We start from the raw sequence: 23,051 nt of genomic DNA, 5'->3' as shown, positions 1-23,051 counted from the left end.
CTTCACCCTTCTTGGTCTTACCTCTTCCAAAGGGATCCTTGGGGATTAGATTTCCATCATAAACTTTTTAAGGTTACTCTGACCTGATGTTAAAAAATGTGGTTGTTTAATTGATGAGTTTTTTATTCATCACGAGAACATTTGGGGTATATGAATCTTGACAAGTTGTCCATGTCCCTGAATTTAAAAATTTATGCTGCCCTTATTTAACGAGTAGTTTGATCGGCACATGATAAACAATAAACATATTAGTTGCCTTTATGTATGAATACTTTGATCGACATATGATGCATATGAGATTATAAACTTTTTAAGGTTATCTCTTACCTGATGTCGAAAAATGTGATTGTTTAATTGATATGAGTGTTTTATTCATCACGAGAACGTGTGGGGTATATGAATCTTAAAAAGTTGTCGATGTCCCTGAATTGAAAAATTTATGTAACTCTTATTTAATGAGTAGTTTGATCAGTCTATGATAAACCTTAAACATCTTGGTTGCTTTTATGTACGGATACTTTGATCGACATATGATACATATGAGATTGAAAACTTTTTAAGGTTAGCTCTTACCTGATTTTGAAAAATGTGGTTGTTTAATTTATATGAGTTTTTTATTCATCACGATAACATGTGGGGTATATGAATCTTAAAAAGTTGTCTATGTCCCTGAATTTAAAAATATATGTAGCCCTTATGTAATGAGTAGTTTGATTGGCATGTGATAAACATAGGAGTATAAAACCTTTTAAGGATGTTCCTAACCCTAATGTTGAAAAAAGTGGTTGCATATCTATGCCTTGTAGTGGTGTTTGTCTGTGTGCTCTATACTTGTCTCAGTTTTATATGTGTGCTTGGTTTTTATGTTTGTCTCTGTGTCTATTTGCATGTAATGTGTTTTTGTTTATGTCTCTCTATGTGTATGCCTATCTTTGTCTCTGTGTGATTTATCAGTGTCTCAGTATTTATATGTGTTTTTTTGTTTGTGTCCTTTATCTATGTGTTTGTATCTCTATCACTCTTTCTATGTGGGTCTGTCTATGACTTTGTTGGTGTGTGCTCATGTGTGGTCATGCCTTTGTGTATATGTGCATTTGTGTTTATGTTTGTGTGCACTTTGCCTCTATTTGTGTCTGTGTGCGTGCTCTATGTCTATGTTTAACTTTGTGTTTAGTGTGTTTGTATATATCTTTGTGTGTTTCTCTCCGTTTTGGTGTTTGTGTTTGTATTCTGTGTGTTTGTATTCTGTGTGTTTGTGTTCTTTGTCTTTGTGTTTATGTTTGTGTTCTATGTTTTTTTTTACTTATTTTATTTAATGATAAATAAAAAAATAAAAAAATCTATTTTTCCTTTTTAATTAATTTTGTGAAGATTTATTTATTTTAAAATATGATAATATAAAAGATTATATATCATTATAAATTATAAATTGATAATTAGAATATTTAATAGAAATATAACATAAATAATTTAAAAAAAAGTGAAATTCTTTAAATTCTTTAATGCGTCGTGACGTCTCTTCTCTCAATATAAATGTTGTGTCACTCTCTCCTTTAACTCTATATGACTGACTCTCTTCTGAATCACTCATTTTCTTTCTGTGCGGTGCAAAAACCGGTGGATATGGGTATTACAGTTCTTCAATCTGATGACGTTGTGCAGATGGAAGTGATGTGTCACTCTCTCCTCTCACTTTATAATTATATGACTCTCTTCTCTCATTTCCATTCTCAAGAGTCACTCTCTTCACTTACTCTTCATTCATTTTCTTTTTTTTTTGTTCTTGTTTGTTCTTTTTTGTTTTTGTTATTCGTGATAGTATTTCTTTAATTCTTGTTCTTTTTGTGTGGTGCAGAAACCGGTGGACATGAATTTTACCGTTCCTCGCTGGTGACCTTCTTTAAAAGGTAAAAATTAAAGTGATGTTATGCACAGCTTCTTCTCTATCTTTCAAATCAATTTCTTGTATCATTTATTTCAGATTCTTGTTTCATTTGTTTCTCATTCATGTTTGTCTTTGTTATTGGCAAGGGTTTTTCTTTCTGGTGATGTTGTGCAGATGGAAGGTAGAAAGTAAAGTGATGTTATCAACTGTTTGTGCTTCTCTACTTTTCAAATCAATTTCTCGTTTCTTTTTTTTTTTAATTCTTGATTGTCTTTGTTGCTTGCTAGGGTTTTTCTCTTTGTTCCTCACTCTAGTGACCATGTGCCGATGAAGGTAAAAATTAAAGTCATGTAATGGTGATGTTATTGGTGAGTGTGTGCGTGGAGTGGTGGATTGATAAAATGTCCTTATTTTAGCAGATTTTTTTTTTTTTTTTACAAACGTGAATTGTGGATTGTGATTGTGTTTGTGATGAAGGATATTGATTTGTTTTAATTCCTAAAGAATAAGGAAATGACGGCGTAATTTGTTTTGGATAGTTTTAACTCTCTCTTCGTAATTTGTTTTGGATAGTTTTAACTCTCTCTTCGTGCTAGTTAAAAAGAATTGATTTCCAACTATTTGAACTTGAGTTTTATCTCCCTTATTATAAAATGATGATGTCTGAGGGAATTGTACAATACCATGCTTCTATTTAATTTTTTATATTTAAGTGAAACTATTTCTTAAAGTTCAGTTTTCATTTCGTTTGTAGGAAGGATAATGCTCAAGCTTGTGTACTTTTCACATATTTGACCTGATCGGAATTCTTTAAAGTTTGCAGCTTCCAATCGACCTTGAAGCAACTCTTTGAGGAATTTGAAAGTGTTGATGATTCTTCATTGCTAGGATCTGTAACAGTGCACATAATGGAAGCTTTGCAAACAAATTTAGAAGAAGATCAAAGCAGTATAAAGACCCTGCATTGACATATCTTTTTCTCATGAACAATGTTCATTATGTTGTCAGATTAGTTTGGAGGCATGTTTTCGACATTTTTGATTATCAATTTCTTTAAATCCCAATTTTATTGCATGTTTTGGTGGTTCAAAGTCTTTTTTCGTCTGAACTCTCTTCTATTCTAGGTCTGAAGACAAGGTTGTGCTTAGGTATGACTGGGTACAAATGACATGGGAGGATTGTTCAGCAGCATTCAAATCAATACAAAAGAAATACTTGGGCAAAGTCTTGTTCTAGTGACCTTACTGATTATTACGTTGCAGCTTTCTTTTATGTCACTTGGATAATGATAACATATATTTAGTCCCTCTAAAATTATCGAAATTTCCTTTTAGTCTTGATTTTTTTTTTGTTCTATTCCAGTCGCCAAATTTAAAAATTTATCACTTTTAGTTCTCCAAGTACTTAGGTAGCGCTGGTCACTTGGATAATGATAACATATATTTAGTCCCTCTAAAATTATCGAAATTTCCTTTTAGTCTGGATTCTTTTTTGTTCTATTCCAGTCACCAAATTTAAAAATTCATCAATTTTAGTCCTCCAAGTACTTGGGTAGCGCTTAAAAATTGTTTTAAGATGCTATTTAAACTACTTTTAAGATATAAAAAACTGCATTTCCAAATTTGTGGTACTAAAATAGGACAAAATTTTAGAAGTACTAAAACTGAACTAGAAATGTTTTTGAAGGAATAGGAACAAAAACATATTTTACCCTCTTTTTTTTATAATAAATATGTTCTATTAGATTGGTTTAATTTTTCCTGATGTTTGGTTTCATGGAAATGCTCTATTTATTTTTAACATTAATATTTTTTAAAGTTGTGTATTTTTTTAATTCTGATTCTTTTCTCGGCAGATTCTTCATTGCTTATCTATTCAGGGCCTTAGCTCATCAGGTGTTGGGAGTGGTACTGGTGGCGGCAATGGTGGAACTGGAAGCAGTAGTGGTGCTTCATTAAGGACAGGTAGCCTTTCAGTTGCTTCTTTATGAGTAATGTCTTTACTTGTTTTGACACGTCTACATGTATTGTGTATGAAATAATGAAGAGCTTCATTCAGAGGTATGGCTTTTGAAATGCAAAATCATGAATCTTGATGCTATCTCTATTGTGTATTGGTTTCGTAAATCTTAAGAGGTCAACTTGTAAAGTTTTATTTTATGTTCAGTGGTCATGACTTTTCTTATTTATCACATAAAATAAAAGTTTTAGTGCCTATACATGTTAGTGACTTTTCACTTGTGTTACTAATTTATTTGTAGTTTCCTTTTCAGTTGTCTATGAGACTACTAGTAGTAAAAGGCCTTTAATTTAATTATTATTCTTTTAAGATAGAATGCTCTATAATAAAATCATGAAATTTGTCTCGATCATCGAACTCCAAGTTTTTGGTCTTGTACTCTGGCTTATGTTTTAACATTATTATGGTTGTCTTTGATAAATTGTGACTACCATGAAAGGGGACTACACTCTTGATATTTCATGTATTGGACATTTTTTCTTTAAAAGTCTTACATAAAAGTTTGGAATCATACTATTGCCACTTTTAAATTATTTATAGCATTCAAGAGAAAAACTGTTTAGTAAATATAAAAAAAACCTCTGATAGGTGCTTCATCTCATTTATTGAAGCCAGTTTATTTCAATTAAGGCATTATAATTCTGTCATTAGTGTCATCTGCCACAGTGTTTACTTTCAACTTCTTATTGATAGAGGTTTACACCTTACACTAGTCACCACACTAGATGTTATATAGTTGACTATCACGATACATATTAGGTTTGGGTAGTTGTTTTGTTTCATTCATAAAACAAGAACAAGTCATTTTGCAGTAGTGTTATAATCTTGCAATGAACAATTTGCTTAAATTTTGCAGATTGAAACTCTTCTTAAAGGCAAAGCTTGCTTTGGAATAAAAGAAGCTGCAACTAGTTTGACAAAACATCTTGCACAAAGAGCCCAGGAGACCTTTGAAGAATTTGAAGTGACAATCGAGAAAGATGCTACAAAGACTGCAGTTACAGATGGAACTGTCCATCCTTTGACACACTGTGATCAACTATGTGAGGTATTTTTTTTTTTTGAGTAAGTTCAGTGTTTGAGTAAATTCAGTGTTGTCTGATCCCAATTTCGTAGCCATATCTTCTAACCTTTTTTTGCCGTGTACATTGATGAGATGACAAATTTGTTGGTCATTATTTATTATCATTCCTTAAATGTCAAAATTTTTAAAATTTATTTTACAGTTCTGATTTATTCTGCTCATGGACATTTTAGTGCATTTCTTTGTTAGATTTGCTGAGAGATTGACGTGCCATTACATGTCTTGTAGCTTTCTTAGATGTCACTTGGATAATAGTAAAATATGTTTAGCCCCTCTAAAATTATCAAAATATATTTTGGTTATGAATTTCTTTAAATCACAATTTTTTTTACATGTTTTGGTGTTTGAAAGTCTTTTTTCCTCTTCACCCTCTTCTGTTCTTGGTCTGAGGCCAAGGATTTGCTAGGGGATAACTGAAGCCAAGGTCTGAAGCCAACGACATAGGAGAGTTGTTCAGCAGCATGCAAATCAATAAAAAAGAAATGCTTGGGCAAAGGTCTTGTTCTAGTGCATGTCTTACAGCTTTCTTAGATGTCACTTGGATAATGGTAAAATATGTTTAGCCCCTCTAAATTGATCAAAATTCGCTTTTAGTCTCTTTAATTATTTTTTCGTCCTATTTCAGTCCCCCAAATTTAGAAATGCATCACTTTTAGTCCTCCAAGTACATTGGTAATGCTCAAAAATGGTTTTAAGTAGCTATTTAAACTAGTTTGAAGATAAAAAAACTCTGCATTCCAAAATTTCAGGGACTAAAATAAGATAATTTTAGAAGGACTTAAACTGAACTAGAAAATTTTTGGAGGGAATAGGAACAAAAACTTATTTTACCCGTTTGTTTTTGATAATGAAGGTGTTCTAGTAGATTGATTTGTTTTTTTCCTGATGTTTGGTTTGATGCAAATGATCTATTTCTTCTAAACGTTAATATGTGTTAAAGTCGTCTATTTTTTTTTTTTTTTTTTTTTTTAATTTTGATTCTTTTCTCGACAGATTCATCAGTGATTATCTATTCAGGGCCTTTGCCCATCAGGTGGAAGGAGTGATACTGGTGGCGGCGATGGTGGAACTGGAAGCAGTAGTGGTTCTTCATTAAGGACAGGTAGCCTTTCAGTTGCTTCTTTATGAGTAATGTCTTTACTTGTTTTGACACGTCTACATGTAATGTGTTTTCAGGTTTAAGAAATTGAATGTTATGTTTGAGGAACTCCGTTAGAGATAATCTCAGTGGACAGCTCCTGACATCCATCTGCTAGTGTCTCTCAGGCCTGCAGTTGCTGAAGTCTTGTTGGTAGCCTATAGATCGTTTGTCAATCGTTTTGGGTGGGTTCTCATTTTAATTTGTCATTCCTATTTAATATGTGGGGGAATAATTGTATCCATGAATATGAAATGATGTCTTTTTCCCCTTCGAAACAAAAATACATTTACTTATGTTTGCTTTTGATGCCTTGTGGTTTTTGTATGATTTATTAGTACCTTGCAATAAGTGCATAATTGGGAACCTACTGTGTCGCAGGCTTCTTGTGGAGACAGGTAAGAATCCTCAGAAATACATCAAATACACAATAGAATATCTAGACCATATGTTGGTTAAATTTTTTGAAGGAAAAAAGATGAGTGAAACAAAGCGGTAAAATAATTGCTGATAACTTAAGATAGGTCTATTTTAAATTTAGCATGATGGTATTTGGCGGTTATTGGTTAATGCCTCTATTTTGCATTGGTTTCTTTTCTCTCTCTCACTTGTTCTAATTCATCAGGTTGTATTTGGTAGCTGAAAAGGAGTTATAGTTTGTTTTTTGTGTGATAAGATGGTGAATGGTTTTGTATAGTTTGCTTGATTTGCTGCTTGAGTTGTTAGGGTGTGTTTAAACTCGTTTACAGAAGTTTTGCATTTTTCAATGTATAAAGGTTGAAGTTATGCCAGTGTTGGATTGATGTTGAATGTAGGTTAAAGTCAATGGAATTGATATAGTCTTGAAGGGAAATGTATTTCTGCCACGGGTACTAGTTTGTGATTTTAGCAGTCTTGAGGGCAACTGCATGTAACAAGGAATTGGTGTAATATTCTGGCATCAAATTTCATTTAGGATTTTTTAATTTATATTTCTGGAAGCCACAGCCATATAAGAGTGTAAACTCGTCAAATTGTCTTAGAATAGGAATACTTGTGCCAAAATGATTGGTTGACGAAACTAGCCAAAGTTTTGCCTGGTCTTAATGTTTATCAATCTATATTTATATCTATAATACTATTAATAAAAGGAATTTCTTAATTTATATTCTCTTTTATCTTTTTCAGTAATAATAGTTAATAAGCATTAATAAATTGTATCCAAGCATTTATAAGCATTTATTTATAAATTGAATTATTATTTTTATTTTGGGTATAAATATCATATTTTTCACTGCATGTGCAATATTATTGAAAGACAGTTTTCCTTTGGATGTTTAATATAGCATACTCATTACTGGTTGAAAAGGTAGTTGATATTTCTTTTTTTAATTCTTACAAATGTGAACTGTGGTTTGCGATTGTGTCTGATGAGAGGTATTTATTTATTTTTAATTGCTAAAGAACAAGGAAGTAATGTCATATTGTCATGATATGTTATGGATAGCTCTTTTAACTCTCTTCGTGTTCTTGCATGTTGTGTTTTAAGTGTCGGGACTTGGGTTGGGGTGGGGTGTGGTCTTGCATGTTGTTAAGTAGCTCAAAATTGTTTTCTGTCATGTGGGTGGTGGACTTGATTGATCAAGCGAGTAATTTGATTTTAAACTTTTAAGATTATTTCTCTACTTTGTATGGAGTATGGACTTGTTGGATTGACAAAGTGGGTAATTTTTTCAAGATTTTTTCATTAGATTGAATGTTGAGTTGTTTAATTGGTGAAATAGCTAGTTAGAATTTCAAGATTCTTTCATTCTTTGCATGTGGACCTGCAGATTTTGAGTGAGAATGTTGTGATGTATTTACTGTATTTTAATGGAATCAGAATTCCTAAATAAAAGTTCTGTTATATATGTCTACATTTAGGCAACAAATTATAATTTGTAGAGACTTTAGTGGTTTATTTATTTATTTATTTTTTATTATTCTCTGCTCTTGAAATAAATCTAGTTTTGTTTTTAATTGATTTTCTGTACATGTTATAAGATCAGATTATAGTTCTGAGATCTAAATTCTGATTGGATATAAATTGAGTTTGTTCTGTTCAAGAGTTGGAATAATATCTCATCGATTGTTACAAACTACATTTTGTACCTGGGGATTGCATGTTTATGTATATTTAGTTCTTATGCTATTAATCACATTTACAAATCTCCAATCTTGCAGATATCAGCCTTGAGGTGTCCAGTTAGGTTGAGGTTTATGTGTTAACATCCCACATAGGTTAGGCATATAATGAAGGTAAAATGGTCTTTGTGAAAAGTTAGAAGATAAAATGAAGGTACATTGTTTTTTTATGGTAAACTGTTGTTTGAAGGTCACCATACTATATATCCAATGCATCAATTTTTGATTATAAATCAAAAAGAGAAGAATCATTTTATGGCAAGTATTTTAGAACTCTATTGTCTACCGCATGAATCTCAGAACTTATGCAATTTTTAAAAGTGAGAACATTGAATAGAAACATAACAGAAATACTCTTAACAAAACAAAGTGAAACCTTTTAAACTTGTTATACCAAAGTTATATTTTTAAAATTTAGAGGATAAAAAATTAAAAATAAACTAAAATAGGATATTTAAATTCTAATTTAGTTTTTATTTTATTTTTTAAAAATTAAATTATTAGGAACATCATAAAAATATCTTATTTTTATTCCTCTTAAGGAACATTTATTAATTTTTATAAAGTTTGAGAATTTAATTATAAAAAAAATTTGTATTCTTCTTAAATAGCAATTATTAATAAAATTTCACCAAATAATCCAGATTAGAATAAAGAAAGTTATAAGAATAAAAAATATTTTAATATTTAAAACTTTGAATAGATGGTTTCTTATGTTGCAATTTTTACCAAATTTATGAACAAAACATTTAATAGTGTTAAATTACTAATAATCAAAAGAAATTCTTCAACAAAACAAGTCTTTTACGTTTTCCCTTTTGCATTTAACAAATTTAAAGTTGCTTCTATCGCGCGAGCATTTTCCTTGATCACCGTCTCCAACCCTTCTTTCTCTATTTATAATTGTTTCATGTGTGTCTTTTGCTTTCACATCATTTGTTCAGGTTTTGATACTCTCTCTATTTCTTCAATAGCAACTACACGCATGAATGTCTCCTCTTCCGATAAATGTCATCATTCTACTTTTCCTTTTGTTTCGTCTCTACAATTTAGATTCTGCTTTGCAATTTCTTGTTTCATTTCTTTTTATTATTGTTTTATTTTTTTGTTTATTTTCTTGTTTGTTTTGGTTAATCAGCAGGGTTTTTCTTTATATGTTTTGATGTTCATTTTGTGTGGTGCAGCAGCAGGTGCAAATGGATGTTACAGTTCCTTGCTCTGGTGACCTTGTGTTGATAGGAGGTAGATATTATATGATGGGTTGTTAATGGTGATGTAATCGGTGAGTGTGTGGAGTGATGTAAACAAATGTCTTTGTTTTAATTGATTTTTTTTTTAAATTTTACAAGTGATAATTGTGATTTGTGACTATGTTTCGGATGAGTGTTATTTTCAATTTTTTTTATTTGCTAAAGATTTAGGAAGCAATGACATAATATGATGAATAATTCTGTTATATCAATGCTGGCCATGTACTTCTTTTAGTTAGCTGTATTCTTCTAGCTGTATTATATCCTATTTGTGTTCCTATTGGTATCAGTAATACCAAAAAAACTAGCACATTCATAGGATTTCTTGTATACAGAACCAAATAAATTAATAAAGCATCATGTATTAGGTAAAACATTTTTCCCCATTTTACTCAAATATATGAAGCGACCATTTTAATGCACCACACACACCAGTCATATACCAACTAAAAAATGTTAAACAGCCTATCATAACATGTATTCAAACTAATCATACTCACAATAGCTGAAATGTTAAAAAATAGTATACTAATTACAATGTCTTGCCTTGCAAGGAGTTTTAGTGAGCACTGCGTCTGTTAATCTTCAATCTTCTCTGCTTCCTAGGTGGAGGTAAAAGTTGATCCTCAAGATGTGGAAACATCCTTCCTTGATTTCTCACCCATGTATCACTACAGCCTTTGATGGATTCTATATTTAATTCCAAGTCATCTTTCCTGCCTACTTTTTTCAAGAAAACAAAAAAACAAAATGAATAGTTTATTGATCTTTTATAATAACAAAATTTAAATTAGTAGAGAAATAAAATAAAAAAATTTTATTCGTCAATTATTGTCCCAGACGTATAAATGAAAAGATCATTGCATATTGCATAATTGAAAAAATGACTTAATACTGCATTCTCACATTGAATATTTAAGATTCTCATAAGCCTCTAACCAAATACTATGCAAGTGTTATTTTGTGCTCTATTCCAAATACTATGTAAGTGTTATCCTGTGCTCTATATCGTTAGGTCTATTAAGTTGTATTTATCTTTTCAAATAAATTTCTTTGGACATGAGAAATTTTTAGTAAGTTACATATATAATTTATTTGTTTGTATAATTTGTATATTCACACACACAAATGTGTGTGTGTATATATATATATATATAATTATCATTTTCTTTAAAATAAACAATCACATTTATTTAAATTATAATCCGTTCACTAAAGCTGGAAAAAAAAATACCATTCGCTAATCATTAATTACTAATAGTAACATTACCAACACACTACTCTCTTCGGTTGCACACATAGAGTAAGTATTTTTTGGTAAATATAGATATTAACACCTAAAGACTTGTTTTGCTGGATTGATTGTTGTCGGAGATTTGGTAATTCATAAGCAGATTTGGCCAAAGATGGCTATTATCTTTTGACAGAAGGGCTACGAAATGAGGATGAGAAGTTTGTTGATTAAGATGTTCTCAAAAAGCATCTTTGGTTTAAACTTACTAAATAATAAAGTATTGTATAATCAGGTATGGTTTTTTCTTTTAGCCTTTTTGAAAATAAGTAAGTTGTATGTGTTTTGATGATGTGTAATATATTCTATTTTATTATTTTCATATTTAGTTCAGGTTATTTTCTGTGCAAACCTTGGATAAATAGTTGAAGAATAATTCAATACATTAAGCATTTTTAATTGTAATTCAGACATTGTCCAGAAGTCAGTTATCTTTATTATCTTTTATTCATGGAAAATAAAAATAAGTATTCTTCTATTTACAAACGAAAATTAATTTTAAATTTGATTTTATAGAATTTCCATCAACGTACCTAAAATATGTTTTTATTTAGGGATAAAATAAACGAATCAAAAACAACTTTTTATCCTTTTAATTATTTCTGTGAAATTTTTATTTTTTGTTAAAAATGATGACAATGTAAAAGATTATATGTTGTGCTAAATAAAAGATTATATGTTGTGCTAAAGTATAAAACGAAAATAAAAACATTGAATAGAATCATAACATAATCAATTTAAAAAAATAAAGTGAAACTTTCTAAATTGAAACGTCAAAGTTATATTTTTAAAATTTTAAAAATAAAAAATAAAAATAAAATATTCAAATTCCAATTAAATTTGTATTTTAATTTTAAAAAATTAAAATATTAAGAGCATAATTAAAATATTTTATTTTTATTCAAGTTAAAGAATACTTATTAATTTTAAAAATTTGAGACTTAAAATATAAATAAATAAAATAATTTAATATTTTCAAAGAAAACACTAATAAAATTTCACCAAATAATTCATATTAGAATAAGTAAAATTATAAAAATAAATGTTAATATTTTAATATCTATACAGGGACATTACATTTTTATTTTAAAAAAAATTCTTTTTTTATTTCGCTTTCCGTCCCTTTGCTCTTTATATATAAATTTTGTCACTCTCTTCTCTCACTCTTCATTGGTTTTCCTTGTCAAGAGTCACTCTCTTCTCTCACTCTTCATTCGTTTCCAGTGTTACGAGTCTCTCTTCAAGAGTCTCTGTTTCGAAGAGTTTCTGTTTCTTTGATAGCACTGCCACACGTTGGTTAGATGTGAAGACTCATCTTTTCCTTTTCTTCTGGTTCTGCAATTCAGACTCTGCTTTTCAAAGTCTTTGTTTCGAAGAGTCTTTGTTATTTGTGAGTTTTTCTTTGATTGTTGTTCTTTTTGTGTGGTGCAGCAACCCGTGGATATGCTTTTCTTTGATTTTTGTTACTCGTCAGAGTTTCTGGGTTCTCTTCAAGAACGGAACAACTACAGAAGTTGAAGAACACGCACAAATACAAATATAATCTCTCTTATGCAAGGTAAACACTTGTGTCTCTGGGACCCTTGTGGTCATTTTCTCCTTGCACTACCAAGGCTGCCATAGGAAAGTCAACTAGTCAAGAAAACATTGTTCAACAATTCAATGCTGCACTCCTTCTTGATTGAAATTGAAAAGCTATTCGATGTTTTGATAGTTGTAATTGTTTTCTTTCCTCAAAACTCAAGAAAAGCCGTTCTTGTTGAAATTCTTGAATGTGTATTTTATTTTTTTCTTTGTTCATTTTAACCACATTTAGAAATTACATTCTTTCTAACTTTTGTGTAATTGGTAAATCATATTTTGATTTTTTTCTTTATATTTTTATTATTTTGTTGTTGAAGTAGTTCCTCTTAGAAAAGTGGCTTTTATCTTCTGTGTTTTTTCCCATTATTTCAATCGGATGCAAGAATCCGAAAATCTATTTGTCATATGGAACAGACGTGGGAAGAAGCAGTGGCATTACAAGTCACCATCGTATAAGACTGCCTAAGGTTTTGCTCATTTGTCCTTGTCTGATTTAGGGTTGTCTCTATGTTTGTCCTTATTTTTGTATGTGTGCTTTATTTGTCACTGTTTGTTTTTGTGTCTGTTTGTGTCTTTATCTATCTGTGCTTGCATCTCTCTCACTCCCTCTGCGTGGGTGTTTCTGTGACTTTTGTGGGAGTTTGCTTGTGTGTGTGGTCATGCCTCTATGTCTATAAATGCATTCGTGTTTATGTTTGTGGGTGCTACTATATAATTGAATTTCGAGAAAGGGATGTTTTGCTGTTATTAAATGTTAATGACCCTTAGCTGAATTAGAATGTTTGAGTCGATCCTTGATCAATTTTTACTTAGATGGTACGATATAGTTGCCCCTAAATTTGACTAACAAATGAATTTTTTAAGCATCGGAAAATGTGATGTTTTTGTCTAGTTGTTGTTTGTTCAAGAATGCCCCAACTTGTTGAACGAAAATTGGGTATATAAATTCTAGTTACCTGATTCAATTTGGGTGTCACTATGACATGTATTTTGAAAAAGAGATGTTATGCTATTTTTTAGCCTTATTGAATCTAAATGGAATCTTTATGTTATAGATGTCTTTGATTGACCTTGACCATGAAAAGTTCAAATTGTGGGGGCCACTATCATTGAAAACTTGATATCTTTTGTATTCTTGCACACAGTTTTTCTTTTTGATTATTTTTAAAGTATTGGAGTTATGCTCTATCTTTACCTGTGTTTGTGTATCACAATTAAATTTTTGGATTTGATGCTCACATTAAAGTTTCTGCCAAACATTTTGTGCATCTTTTTTTTTTTTTTTTGAATTTATGGGAGCGGCGATGCATTGGTGACAGTGGAGGTTGTTGGGAAACATCTGTAGTTGATATATTCAAACAAGATGGAGAACTTTTCTCTTATATCCTAATTGAATCTTTGCAAATGTGTACCTTTGTAAAGCAAGATGCAACTGGGAATGTAGTGATATATTTCAAGGTACCAATTAATATTTCTGCATAACTTGTTTTAATTAATTGAACTAATTTCTCATTTGTTATGTGGCATCAGAGCTTGGGTTGTCTACTTGATGGTGTGGATGAAATACTATTTGTCTCGATGGGGTTGACATAGGAATAGGATTGAGTCCCTTATTGACCTTTTATAATTCTGGCTTCAAGGAGTGGTTTAATATCCTTTGGGTTCCCTCTTTGGTTTGCAGTTGTTTTTAAATTGAAAAAAATTGTACAATATTCCACGAAATCAAAGTGGTATGCTTTTATTTTAGATAACTAATATTTTTCAACATTATCATGCACTAATCTGTCATGTAGTTCATTGGTCTACACTGAGCTTGATTTCATGTATAACTATCAGTTGATTCTGTTCCAAGTTAGGATGGGTTTTTAAAATTGAGACCCTGTATATTTTTAAAGAGGGATTTAAATTATATTTCAGTTCTTTATAACTCAGTTTAGACGAGTTCTACATTGAACAAGTGAATCAAATGGTATACCATGGTTCATTTCTTTTTGACGTGATCTTCACATGTTGCCCCTTGATGAGAGTAGGAAGATAAATAAAATGAAGAGCATAGATAAGAAAAACGAAAAAGGAGGTGTAGGTAGTGATGGTGAAAAGAAAATACCTTTGGATTTTAGTATATGTTTTATTTTTCTTTCTTTCTTTGTAATTTTGTGTATCTTCTTTCTATATTGAATTTGTTGCCTGGTTGTTTATGGGTTCCATATTTGTCTTGAGGTTGAAGCTTTGGACCTGTGAATAAGGAGGATTTCAATTTTGAACATTTCAGTAATCCACTCAGAAAATCTTTCAAAGTTGAACTCTCATTATTAGAAAGGGTGTATGTAGTCATATATTAAAGTGCCAAAAAGAATTTTGAAGACACATACTCTTGTTTTGAAGGGGTTTTTTTCTTTCTTCAAGTATCAGGTTTTGTGTTTGTTGCTGTAGTATTATTCTAAATAGTAGTGAAATAGGTTACTTAAGTTGCATGCTTATCTTCATGTATGTCACATTTCTCGAAAAAAGAAACTGATATTGTCGGACTAAAAAGTCAAGGAGTTGTTCAATGAATTCTCTTATTCAGACATTATCACAATCCTTATTTTAGAATACAACTTTTTAACAAAATCATTATAAAATAACTGCTTGTTTTTTTTAAATGCATATTGTATAATTAATGTTGGCTTTTTTTCTCTGTTTATAATTTGATATTAGGTAAACTAGATAAGACTAGGCATAAATGTTTTTAATTTTTAATTTTTAATTTAAGGAAGAGGCAAGCTTATTTATAATCTCACTCACTCCAATCTTATTTATATTTTTTTGGCTTTATTTTTCTGCCTCACTGAGTGCCTGTCTCCCCCTCTCACTTCTGTTCAAATTCGTTTGCTTTTTTTTTCTTTTTTCTTTTCTATGTAATCTGAAATTTCTTTATTTCTCCACACCCAATGCCTCCAATGCCTTATGTGTTTCTTTTCTTTTCTTTTGTCTCTTCAATTCAAGGACGATTGTTGAATGCTTTTGCTTCTCTGATTTTGAATTGAACTCGATTCTTTTTTCAATATCTCTGATTCTACTTTTCTTCTGTTTGGAGTGCATTGAGACTGGACTGCTTTGCTGTCCTTATTTCTATTTTTGATTCATCTGTCTATGTTCTGGTTCTTTCTTGAACTTGTGTTTTCTTGTTTTCAAGACCGGGTATTTTTTATTTTTTATTTTTAATGTATTTGATAGGGATATTGATTGCATATAAGAAAAAAGATGATTGGTCATATGTGACATAGGTTAATATCAACTGAATCACTAATGTTTTGGGTGCATTTGTGGGCCCATTATTTCACTTTCAGGAGTGCTGTTTGGTGGTTAACCGGATTGACTCTGGAGCCCTCCCGGTACAACAACGCAAAAGAAAACAATAAGTGGATAAAATGATTTTTAGAGATAAAGTGAATGAAAAGAAGAATGATGGAAAGGATACAAATCTGTTGTATGAATAGTTCTTTTAATTCTCTTTGAATCGTGGATTTTTTACTTTCTTAGCATGATGTGTATTGCCTAAGCAATGATCATGTTTATATAACATTTCAGGTGGTGGGACTTGGGGTATGATTTTGCATCTCGACAAGAAGTACAATAAGTGCATTCAAATATAAAATAACTTTTGATATCCTCAAAGATTGGGTAATGTTAAGCTTTTGTTATTATTCTTTGTTAATTAGTGTGTTGATCATGATTTTATAGAATATGTAGTTATCGTATTTTTGTTAAATATAATTTTTTTAAAACATTAGTATTGGTTAAAATATTATTTCTTTTTTAAAATGAATTTATCTTTTTTGTTGATCAAGATGTTCTTGAAAAATACCTTTGATTTAAACTAAACAATAAAGTATTGTATATTTTAATTTCGCCTTTTCGAAAAGTTGTATGAGTTTTGATGATGCGAATATATTCTATTTTTTATTTTCATATTTAGTTCCAATTGTTTCATGTGCAAACCCTCAAATAAATAGTTGAATAATAATTTAATACATCTTACATTAAGTATTTTTTATTTAGTGATAAAATAAAATGAAACAAAAATAACTATTTGTCGTTTTGTTTTTAATTAATTTTATTTATTTATTTTAAAAAATGAGAATATAAAAGATTATATATTGTACTAAATTATAAATAAAAAATGAGAATATTGAATAGAATATAACATAACCAATTTAACAAAACTAAGTGAAATCTTTTCAAAGTTATATTTTTAATATTTAGAGGATAAAAAATCAAAAATCAAAATGAAAGATTCAAATTCTAATTAAGTTTTTATTTTATTTTTAAAAATTAAAATATTAGGAACATAATAAAAATATTTTATTTTTATCCATGTTAGTGAACATTTATTAATTTTAAAACATTTGAGAAACAAAATATAAATAAATAAATATTTTAATATATAAAATAAAATTTATTAACAAATATCACCAAATAATTCATTTAGAATAAATAAAATTATAAAAATATTTTTTTTTAATATTTTAATGTCTATGCAAAGACATTACTTTTTTATTTTAAAAAATATTTCTTTATTCTGCATGGCATGTCTTATTTATATACATACATTTTCTCTCTTTCACAGAACGATTTCTCCACCTCGTCGCGTGACCATTTCTTCTGTCTCTATATAAATGTTGTGTCATTCTATTCTCTTACCGTAAATGCAACTCCCTTCTCTCTTTTCCACTGTCAAGAGTCACTCTCTTCTCTCACTCTTCATTCGTTTCCAGTGTCTGGAGTCTCTCTGTTTCTTCGATAGCACTGCCACACGCCAATGACTCATCTTCGGTTAGATGTCTAGACTCTTTTTTCTCTTTTCTTCTTTTTCTGCGATTCAGACTGTGCTTTTGATTCCCGTGTCTGTGTTCTGGTTCTTTCTTGAACTTGCGTGTTCTTGTTTTCAAGACCGGCTGGTTCTTTCTTGAGTGCCCATTATTTCACTTTCAAGAGTGCTGTTTGGTGGTAAACTGGATTTACTCTGGAACCCTCTCCAATACAAAAAAAAAAAAAGAAGCTTAAGAAAGCAAAAAGTGGATAAAGGGTTTTTAGATGATAGATGTATAATTGAGGTTGATGTTGCTCTATGTCACATTTCTCGAAAACAGAAACTAATATTGTCGGACTGAAAAGTCAAGGAATTGTTACATGAATTCTCTTATTCAGACATTATCACAATCCTTATTTTATAATACAACTTTTAACAAAATTATTATAAAATCATTATAATATAACTATTGCATTTTTTAAATGCATATTGTATAATTAATCTTAGCTTCTTTTTTTTTTTTCTGTTTATAATTGATATTAGGTAAACTAGATAACACTAGGCATAAATGTTTTTTATTTTTAATTTTTAATTTAAGGCAGAGGCGAGCTTATTTATAATCTCACTCACTCCAATCTTATTTATATTTTTCGAGCTTTATTTGTCTGCCTCATTGAGTGTCTGTCTCCCCCTCTCACTTCTGTTCAAATTCATTTGTTTTCTTTTTCTTTTTCTTTTCTTTGTAATCTGAAATTTCTTTATTTCTCCACACCCAATGCCTCCTATGTCTTTTGTGTTTCTTTTCTTTTCTTGTCTCTTCAATTCAAGGACGATTGTGGAATGCTTTTGTTTCTTTGATTTTGAATTGAACTTGATTCTTTTTTCAATATGTCTGATTCTTATTTTCTTCTGTTTGGAGTGCAATGAGACTGGACTCCTTTGCTGTCCTTATTGTTGTTTTTGATTCCAGTGTCTGTGTCCTGCGTCTTTCTTGAACTTGCGTTTTCTTGTTTTCAATACCGGGTGTTTTTCTTTTTTTAATGTAATTGATAGGGATATTGATTGCATATAAGAAAAAAGATGATGTGGTCATATGTGACATAGGTTAATATCAACTGGATCACTAATGTTTTGGGTGCATTTGTGTGTCCATTATTTCACTTTTAGGAGTGCTGTTTGGTGGTGAATCGGATTGACTCTAGAGCCCTCTCCGGTACAAAAATGCAAAAGAAAACAAAAAGTGGATAAAATGATTTTTAGAGATAAAGTGAATGAAAAGAAGAATGATGGAAAGGATACATATCCGTTGTATGAATAGTTCTTTCAATTTTCATTGAATCGTGGATTTTTTATTTTGTTAGCATAATGTGTATTGCCTAAGCAATGATCATGTTTATGTAGTATTCCAGGTGTTGGGACTCTTGGGGTGTGATCTTGCATCTTGACAAAAAGTACAATAATTGCAATCAAATATAAAATAACTTTTGATATCCTCAAAGATTGGGTAAGGTTAAGTTTTTGTTATTGATTATTCTTTGTCAATTGGTGTGTTTATCCTAATTTTATAAAAAATGTGGTTATCTTAATTTTTGCTAAAATATTATTTTTTTAAAACAATAATATGGATTATAATATTACTTTTTTTAAAAAAATAAATTTATCTTAATTTATATATTTTTTAATAAAAATAAAATAAAAATGATAAGTTAGTCCATAAAATGAACTGAGCATGAAGTATGTTGATTTCTAAAATGAATTAAGATATTTTTTTTATAGTTAAATTTATTATTTATTTGAAAAAATTATTTCACTTTTTTGTAGGGATTTGGGGCCTTTTTCATATTATGAATTTTTTCATCAATGGACTTTTTAGGTTATGGTTTCTTTTGATATAATGGATTCACATGTCTCAATAACTGAACTGTCTGCTTTTTAAGCTTTCCTATCAGTTTCTGAGTTCTCTTCAGTTGCCTACTCTAATCTCCGCTTCTTCTGTCTTCAAAGTTTAAGAGCAGAATAACTAAAGAAGTCAAAGAACCCCAGAATTAAAAGTTCAAGAGCGGAATAACTGAACTGTCTGCTTAGGTTGTGTCTTTATCTATTTGTGCTTGTATCTTTCTCACTCTCTGCGTGGGTGTTTCTGTGACTTTTGTGCATGTTTGCTTGTGTGTGTGGTCATGCCTCTATGTCTATATATGCGTTTCTGTTTATGTTTGTGGGTGCTACTATAAAATTGAATTTTGAGAAAGGGATGTTTCGCTATTATTAATTGTTAATGACCCTAAGCTGAATTAGAATGTTTGAGTCGATCCATGATCATTTTTAGTTAGATGGTACAATATAGTTGCTCCCAAATTCGACTAACAAATGAATTTTTTTAAGCATGAGAAAATGGAATGTTTTTGTCTAGTTGTTGTTTGTTCAAGAATGCTCAAACGTGTTGAACAAAAATATGGTATATAAATTCTAGATACCTTATTAAATTTGGGTGTCACTATGAGATGAATTTTGAAAAAGAGATGTTATGCTATTTTTTTTAGGGTTATTGAACCTAAATGGAGTCTATATGCTATAGATGTCATCTATTGACCTTGACCATGAAAAGTTAAAATTGTGGGGGTCACTGTCACTATCAGTGAAAACTTGATATCTTTTGTATTCTTGCACACATTTTTTCTTTTCTGATTATTTTTAAAGTATGTGAGTTATGCTCTATCTCTACCTGTGTTTGTGCATCACAATAATATTTTTGGATTTAATGTTCACATTAAAGTTTCTGCTCAACATTTTCTGCATCTTCTTTTTTTGAATTTATGGGAGCAGTGATGCATTGGTGGCAGAGGAGGTTGATGGAAAATATCTGTAGTTGATATATTCATACAAGATGGAGAACTTTTCTCCTATATCCATATTGAATCTTTGCAAAAGTGTACCTTTATAAAGTAAGGTATAATATTGGTGGCAGAGGAGGTTGATGGAAAATATCTAACTGATTTCTCATATGTGGCATCAGAGCTTGGCTTGTTCACTCGATGTTGTGGATGAAACACAATTTATCTCGATGGCGTTGACACAGGATTGAGTCCTTTATTGGCCTTTTATAATATTGGCTTGAAGGAGTGGTTTAATATCCTTTGGGATGCCTACTTGGTTTGAAGTTTTTTTCAAGCTGAAAAATGCTAAAAATTTGTACAATATTCCATGCAAATCAAAGTGGCAAGCTTTTATTTTATAAAACTAATACTTTTCAACATTATCATGGACTAATCTGTCATGTAGTTCATTGGTCTACACTCAGCATGATTTCATGTTTAACTATCAGTTGATTCTGTTACAAGTTCGGATGGGTTTTTAAAATCAGACCCTGTATATTTTTAAAGAGGGATTTAAATTATATTTCAGTTCTTTATAACTCACTTTAGACGAGTTCTAATTGAACAAGTGAATCAAATGGTATACCGTGGTCCATTTCTTTTTGACGTGATCTTCACATGTTGCCCCTTGATGAGAGTAGGAAGATAAATAAAATGAAGAGCATAGATAAGAAAAACGAAAAAGGAGGTGTAGGTGAAAAGAAAATACCTTTGGGTTTTAGTATATGTTTTATTTTTCTTTCTTTCTTTGTAATTTTGTGTATCTTCTTTCTATATTGAATTTGTTGCTTGGTTGTTTATGGGTTCCATATTTATCTTGAGGTTGAAGCTTTGGTCCTGTGAATAAGGAGGATTTCAATTTTGAACATTTCAGTAATCCACTCAGAAAATCTTTCAAAGTTGAACTCTCATTATTAGAAAGGGTGTATGTAGTCACAGATTAAAGTGCAAAAAAGAATTTTGAAGACATACTCTTGTTTTGAAGGGGTTTCTTTCTTTCTTCATGTATCAGGTTTTGTGTTTGTTGCTGTAGTATTATTCTAAATAGTAGTGAAATAGGTTACTTAAGTTGCATGCTTATCTTCATGTAAAATTCCATTATCAATTTTGCTTGTGATATTATATATATATATATATATATATATAATGATCCTAATTTGTTGTATATTTGTTGTTTAATTTTAGGTGATAGATCAATGCAATTGATCTAAAGAACAGGCACAAGCGAAAGCTTGAGACAGTGAGTTTGTTGTAACCAAGGTTATTTTAATGCTAAACTAATGTCCTTTTTTTATTTTATTTTATTTGCATTTGTTATGCTCTTTTAAATCTCTAGCTAGTCTCATGATAGGGTTTATGTTGTAATTCAAAATAGTTAATATTGTTTTAGTTTATACTAATTTATTCCAAAGCCTCAATGGATCCAGACCTGCATTATGGGAGGAGGAACAGCCTTGATGCTGTGCTCATGTAGTGTTTGAAAGCTTGTGTTGAGTTTTTTCGAAGAGGATTGTGATTGTGAAGGTAAAAGCCACTGCACCATTGCAGATTAGAATACACAAAGTTATAAGAATAAAAATAATCACAAGAAATTATAATTGTCTCCAACCCTTCTTTCTCTCTATTTATAATTATTTCATGTGTGTCTGTTTTCACATCATTCGTTCAGAGGTTTTATACTATTAAGAGTCTCACCATTTCTTCAATAGCAACTGCACGCATGAATGTCTCCTCTTCCGTTAAATGTCATCATTCTTCTTTTTCCTTTTCTTTTGTCTCTAGAATTTAGATTTTGCTTTGCAATTTCTTGTTTCATTTCTTTCTATTATTATTTCATTTTTTTTTTTTATTTTCTTGTTTGTTTTGGTTACTCACCAGGGTTTTTCTTTGTATGTTTTGATGTTCTTTTTGTGTGATGCAGTAACCTGTGGAAATGGATGTTACAGTTCCTTGTTCTGGTGTGACCTTGCGTCAATAGGAGGTAGAAATTAAATGATGGGTTGTTAATGATGATGTAATCGGTGAGTGGCTGGAGTGATGTAAATAAATGTCTTTGTTTTAATTGATTTTTCCTTTTTTAATTTTACAAGTGAGATTTGTGATTTGCGACTATGTTTGGGATGAATGGTATTTACAAATTTATTTTATTTCCTAAAGATTTAGGAAACAATGACATAATATGATATGGATAATTCTGTTATATCAATGTTGGGCATGTACTTTTAAATACCTGTGGAAATGGATGTTACAGTTCCTCACTCTGGTGACCTTGTGTCGATAGGAGGTGGAAATTAAATGATGTGTCGTTAATGGTTATATAATCGGTGAGTGTGTGTAGAGTGATGTAGACAAATGTCTTTATTTTAATTGATTTCTCTTTTTTATTTTTAAATTTTACAAGTGAGAATTGTGATTTGCGACTGTTTGGGATGAGTGGTATTTACAAATTTATTGTATTTGTGAAAGATTTAGGAAGCAATGACTTAATATGATATGGATAATTTTGTTATATCAATGCTGGCCATGTACTTTTAAATAGTTGTATTCTGCTAGCTGTATTATATCATATTCGTGTTCCTATTGGTATCTGTACTACCGAAAAACTGAACCAAATACATTAGTAAAGCTTCATGCATCAGGTAAAACATTTTTCCCCATTTTACTCAAATTTATGAAGGGACCATTTTAATGCACCACACGCACCAATCATAGGCCAACTAAAAAATGTTAAACAGCCTATTATAACATATATTCAAACTAATACTCACAAGAGCTGAAATGCTAAAAAATAGTATAGTAATTACAATGTCTTGCCTAAGGACTTTTAGTGAGCACTGTGTCTGTCAATCTTCTCTGCTTCCTAGCTGGAGGTAAAGGTTGATCCTCAAGATGTGGGCATATCCTTCCTTGATTTCTTACCCATGTATCATTACAACCTTCTTTGAAGGATTCTATCTTTGATTCCAAGA

At 30.3% G+C, this 23,051-nt stretch overlaps 1 protein-coding gene across 9 annotated transcripts; it reads left to right on the top strand.

Moving 5' to 3' along the window:
* The first annotated feature begins 1,548 nt into the window (after positions 1-1,548).
* LOC109793490 (exocyst complex component EXO70A1) lies at positions 1,549-22,282 on the top strand. 9 transcript variants are annotated; one of them, XM_083075741.1, is made up of 22 exons: positions 1,558-1,907; positions 2,032-2,066; positions 2,173-2,218; positions 2,774-2,905; positions 3,010-3,109; positions 3,741-3,849; positions 4,761-4,952; positions 5,379-5,536; positions 5,982-6,090; positions 6,165-6,311; positions 6,465-6,524; positions 8,329-8,443; positions 9,474-9,571; positions 10,103-12,162; positions 12,262-12,388; positions 15,747-15,886; positions 15,988-16,080; positions 18,377-18,713; positions 19,214-20,156; positions 21,268-21,342; positions 21,510-21,606; positions 22,004-22,282. In XM_083075741.1, the coding sequence occupies exons 4-7, from the start codon at positions 2,868-2,870 to the stop codon at positions 4,763-4,765; spliced, it is 252 nt and encodes an 83-aa protein (XP_082931867.1). In that variant the 5' UTR covers positions 1,558-1,907; positions 2,032-2,066; positions 2,173-2,218; positions 2,774-2,867; the 3' UTR covers positions 4,766-4,952; positions 5,379-5,536; positions 5,982-6,090; positions 6,165-6,311; positions 6,465-6,524; positions 8,329-8,443; positions 9,474-9,571; positions 10,103-12,162; positions 12,262-12,388; positions 15,747-15,886; positions 15,988-16,080; positions 18,377-18,713; positions 19,214-20,156; positions 21,268-21,342; positions 21,510-21,606; positions 22,004-22,282. The 9 variants fall into 9 exon arrangements, 2 of the variants coding, with proteins under 2 accessions (XP_082931867.1, XP_082931866.1); XM_083075740.1 differs by having other exon boundaries at positions 2,640-2,905; XR_014434222.1 differs by lacking the exons at positions 21,268-21,342; positions 21,510-21,606; positions 22,004-22,282 and having other exon boundaries at positions 1,549-1,907; positions 2,640-2,905; positions 19,214-19,294; positions 20,033-20,450.
* The last annotated feature ends 769 nt before the right edge of the window (positions 22,283-23,051 follow it).

Source organism: Cajanus cajan, chromosome 5, assembly GCF_000230855.2.
Source record: "Cajanus cajan strain Asha chromosome 5, NIPB_CcT2T_4, whole genome shotgun sequence".
NCBI lineage: Eukaryota > Viridiplantae > Streptophyta > Magnoliopsida > Fabales > Fabaceae > Cajanus > Cajanus cajan.
The sequence above is the reverse complement of the archived record's forward strand: the minus strand, read 5'-3'. Positions and strand labels throughout refer to the sequence as shown.

Coding starts and splice junctions, on each gene's coding strand:
- LOC109793490 (XM_083075741.1), top strand. CDS start 2,868: ATGAACAATGTTCATTATGTTGTCAGATTAGTTTGGAG. Junction 2,906..3,009: donor GTTGTCAGATTAGTTTGGAG/GCATGTTTTCGA, acceptor CTTCTATTCTAG/GTCTGAAGACAAGGTTGTGC. Junction 3,110..3,740: donor AAAAGAAATACTTGGGCAAA/GTCTTGTTCTAG, acceptor TTTTCTCGGCAG/ATTCTTCATTGCTTATCTAT.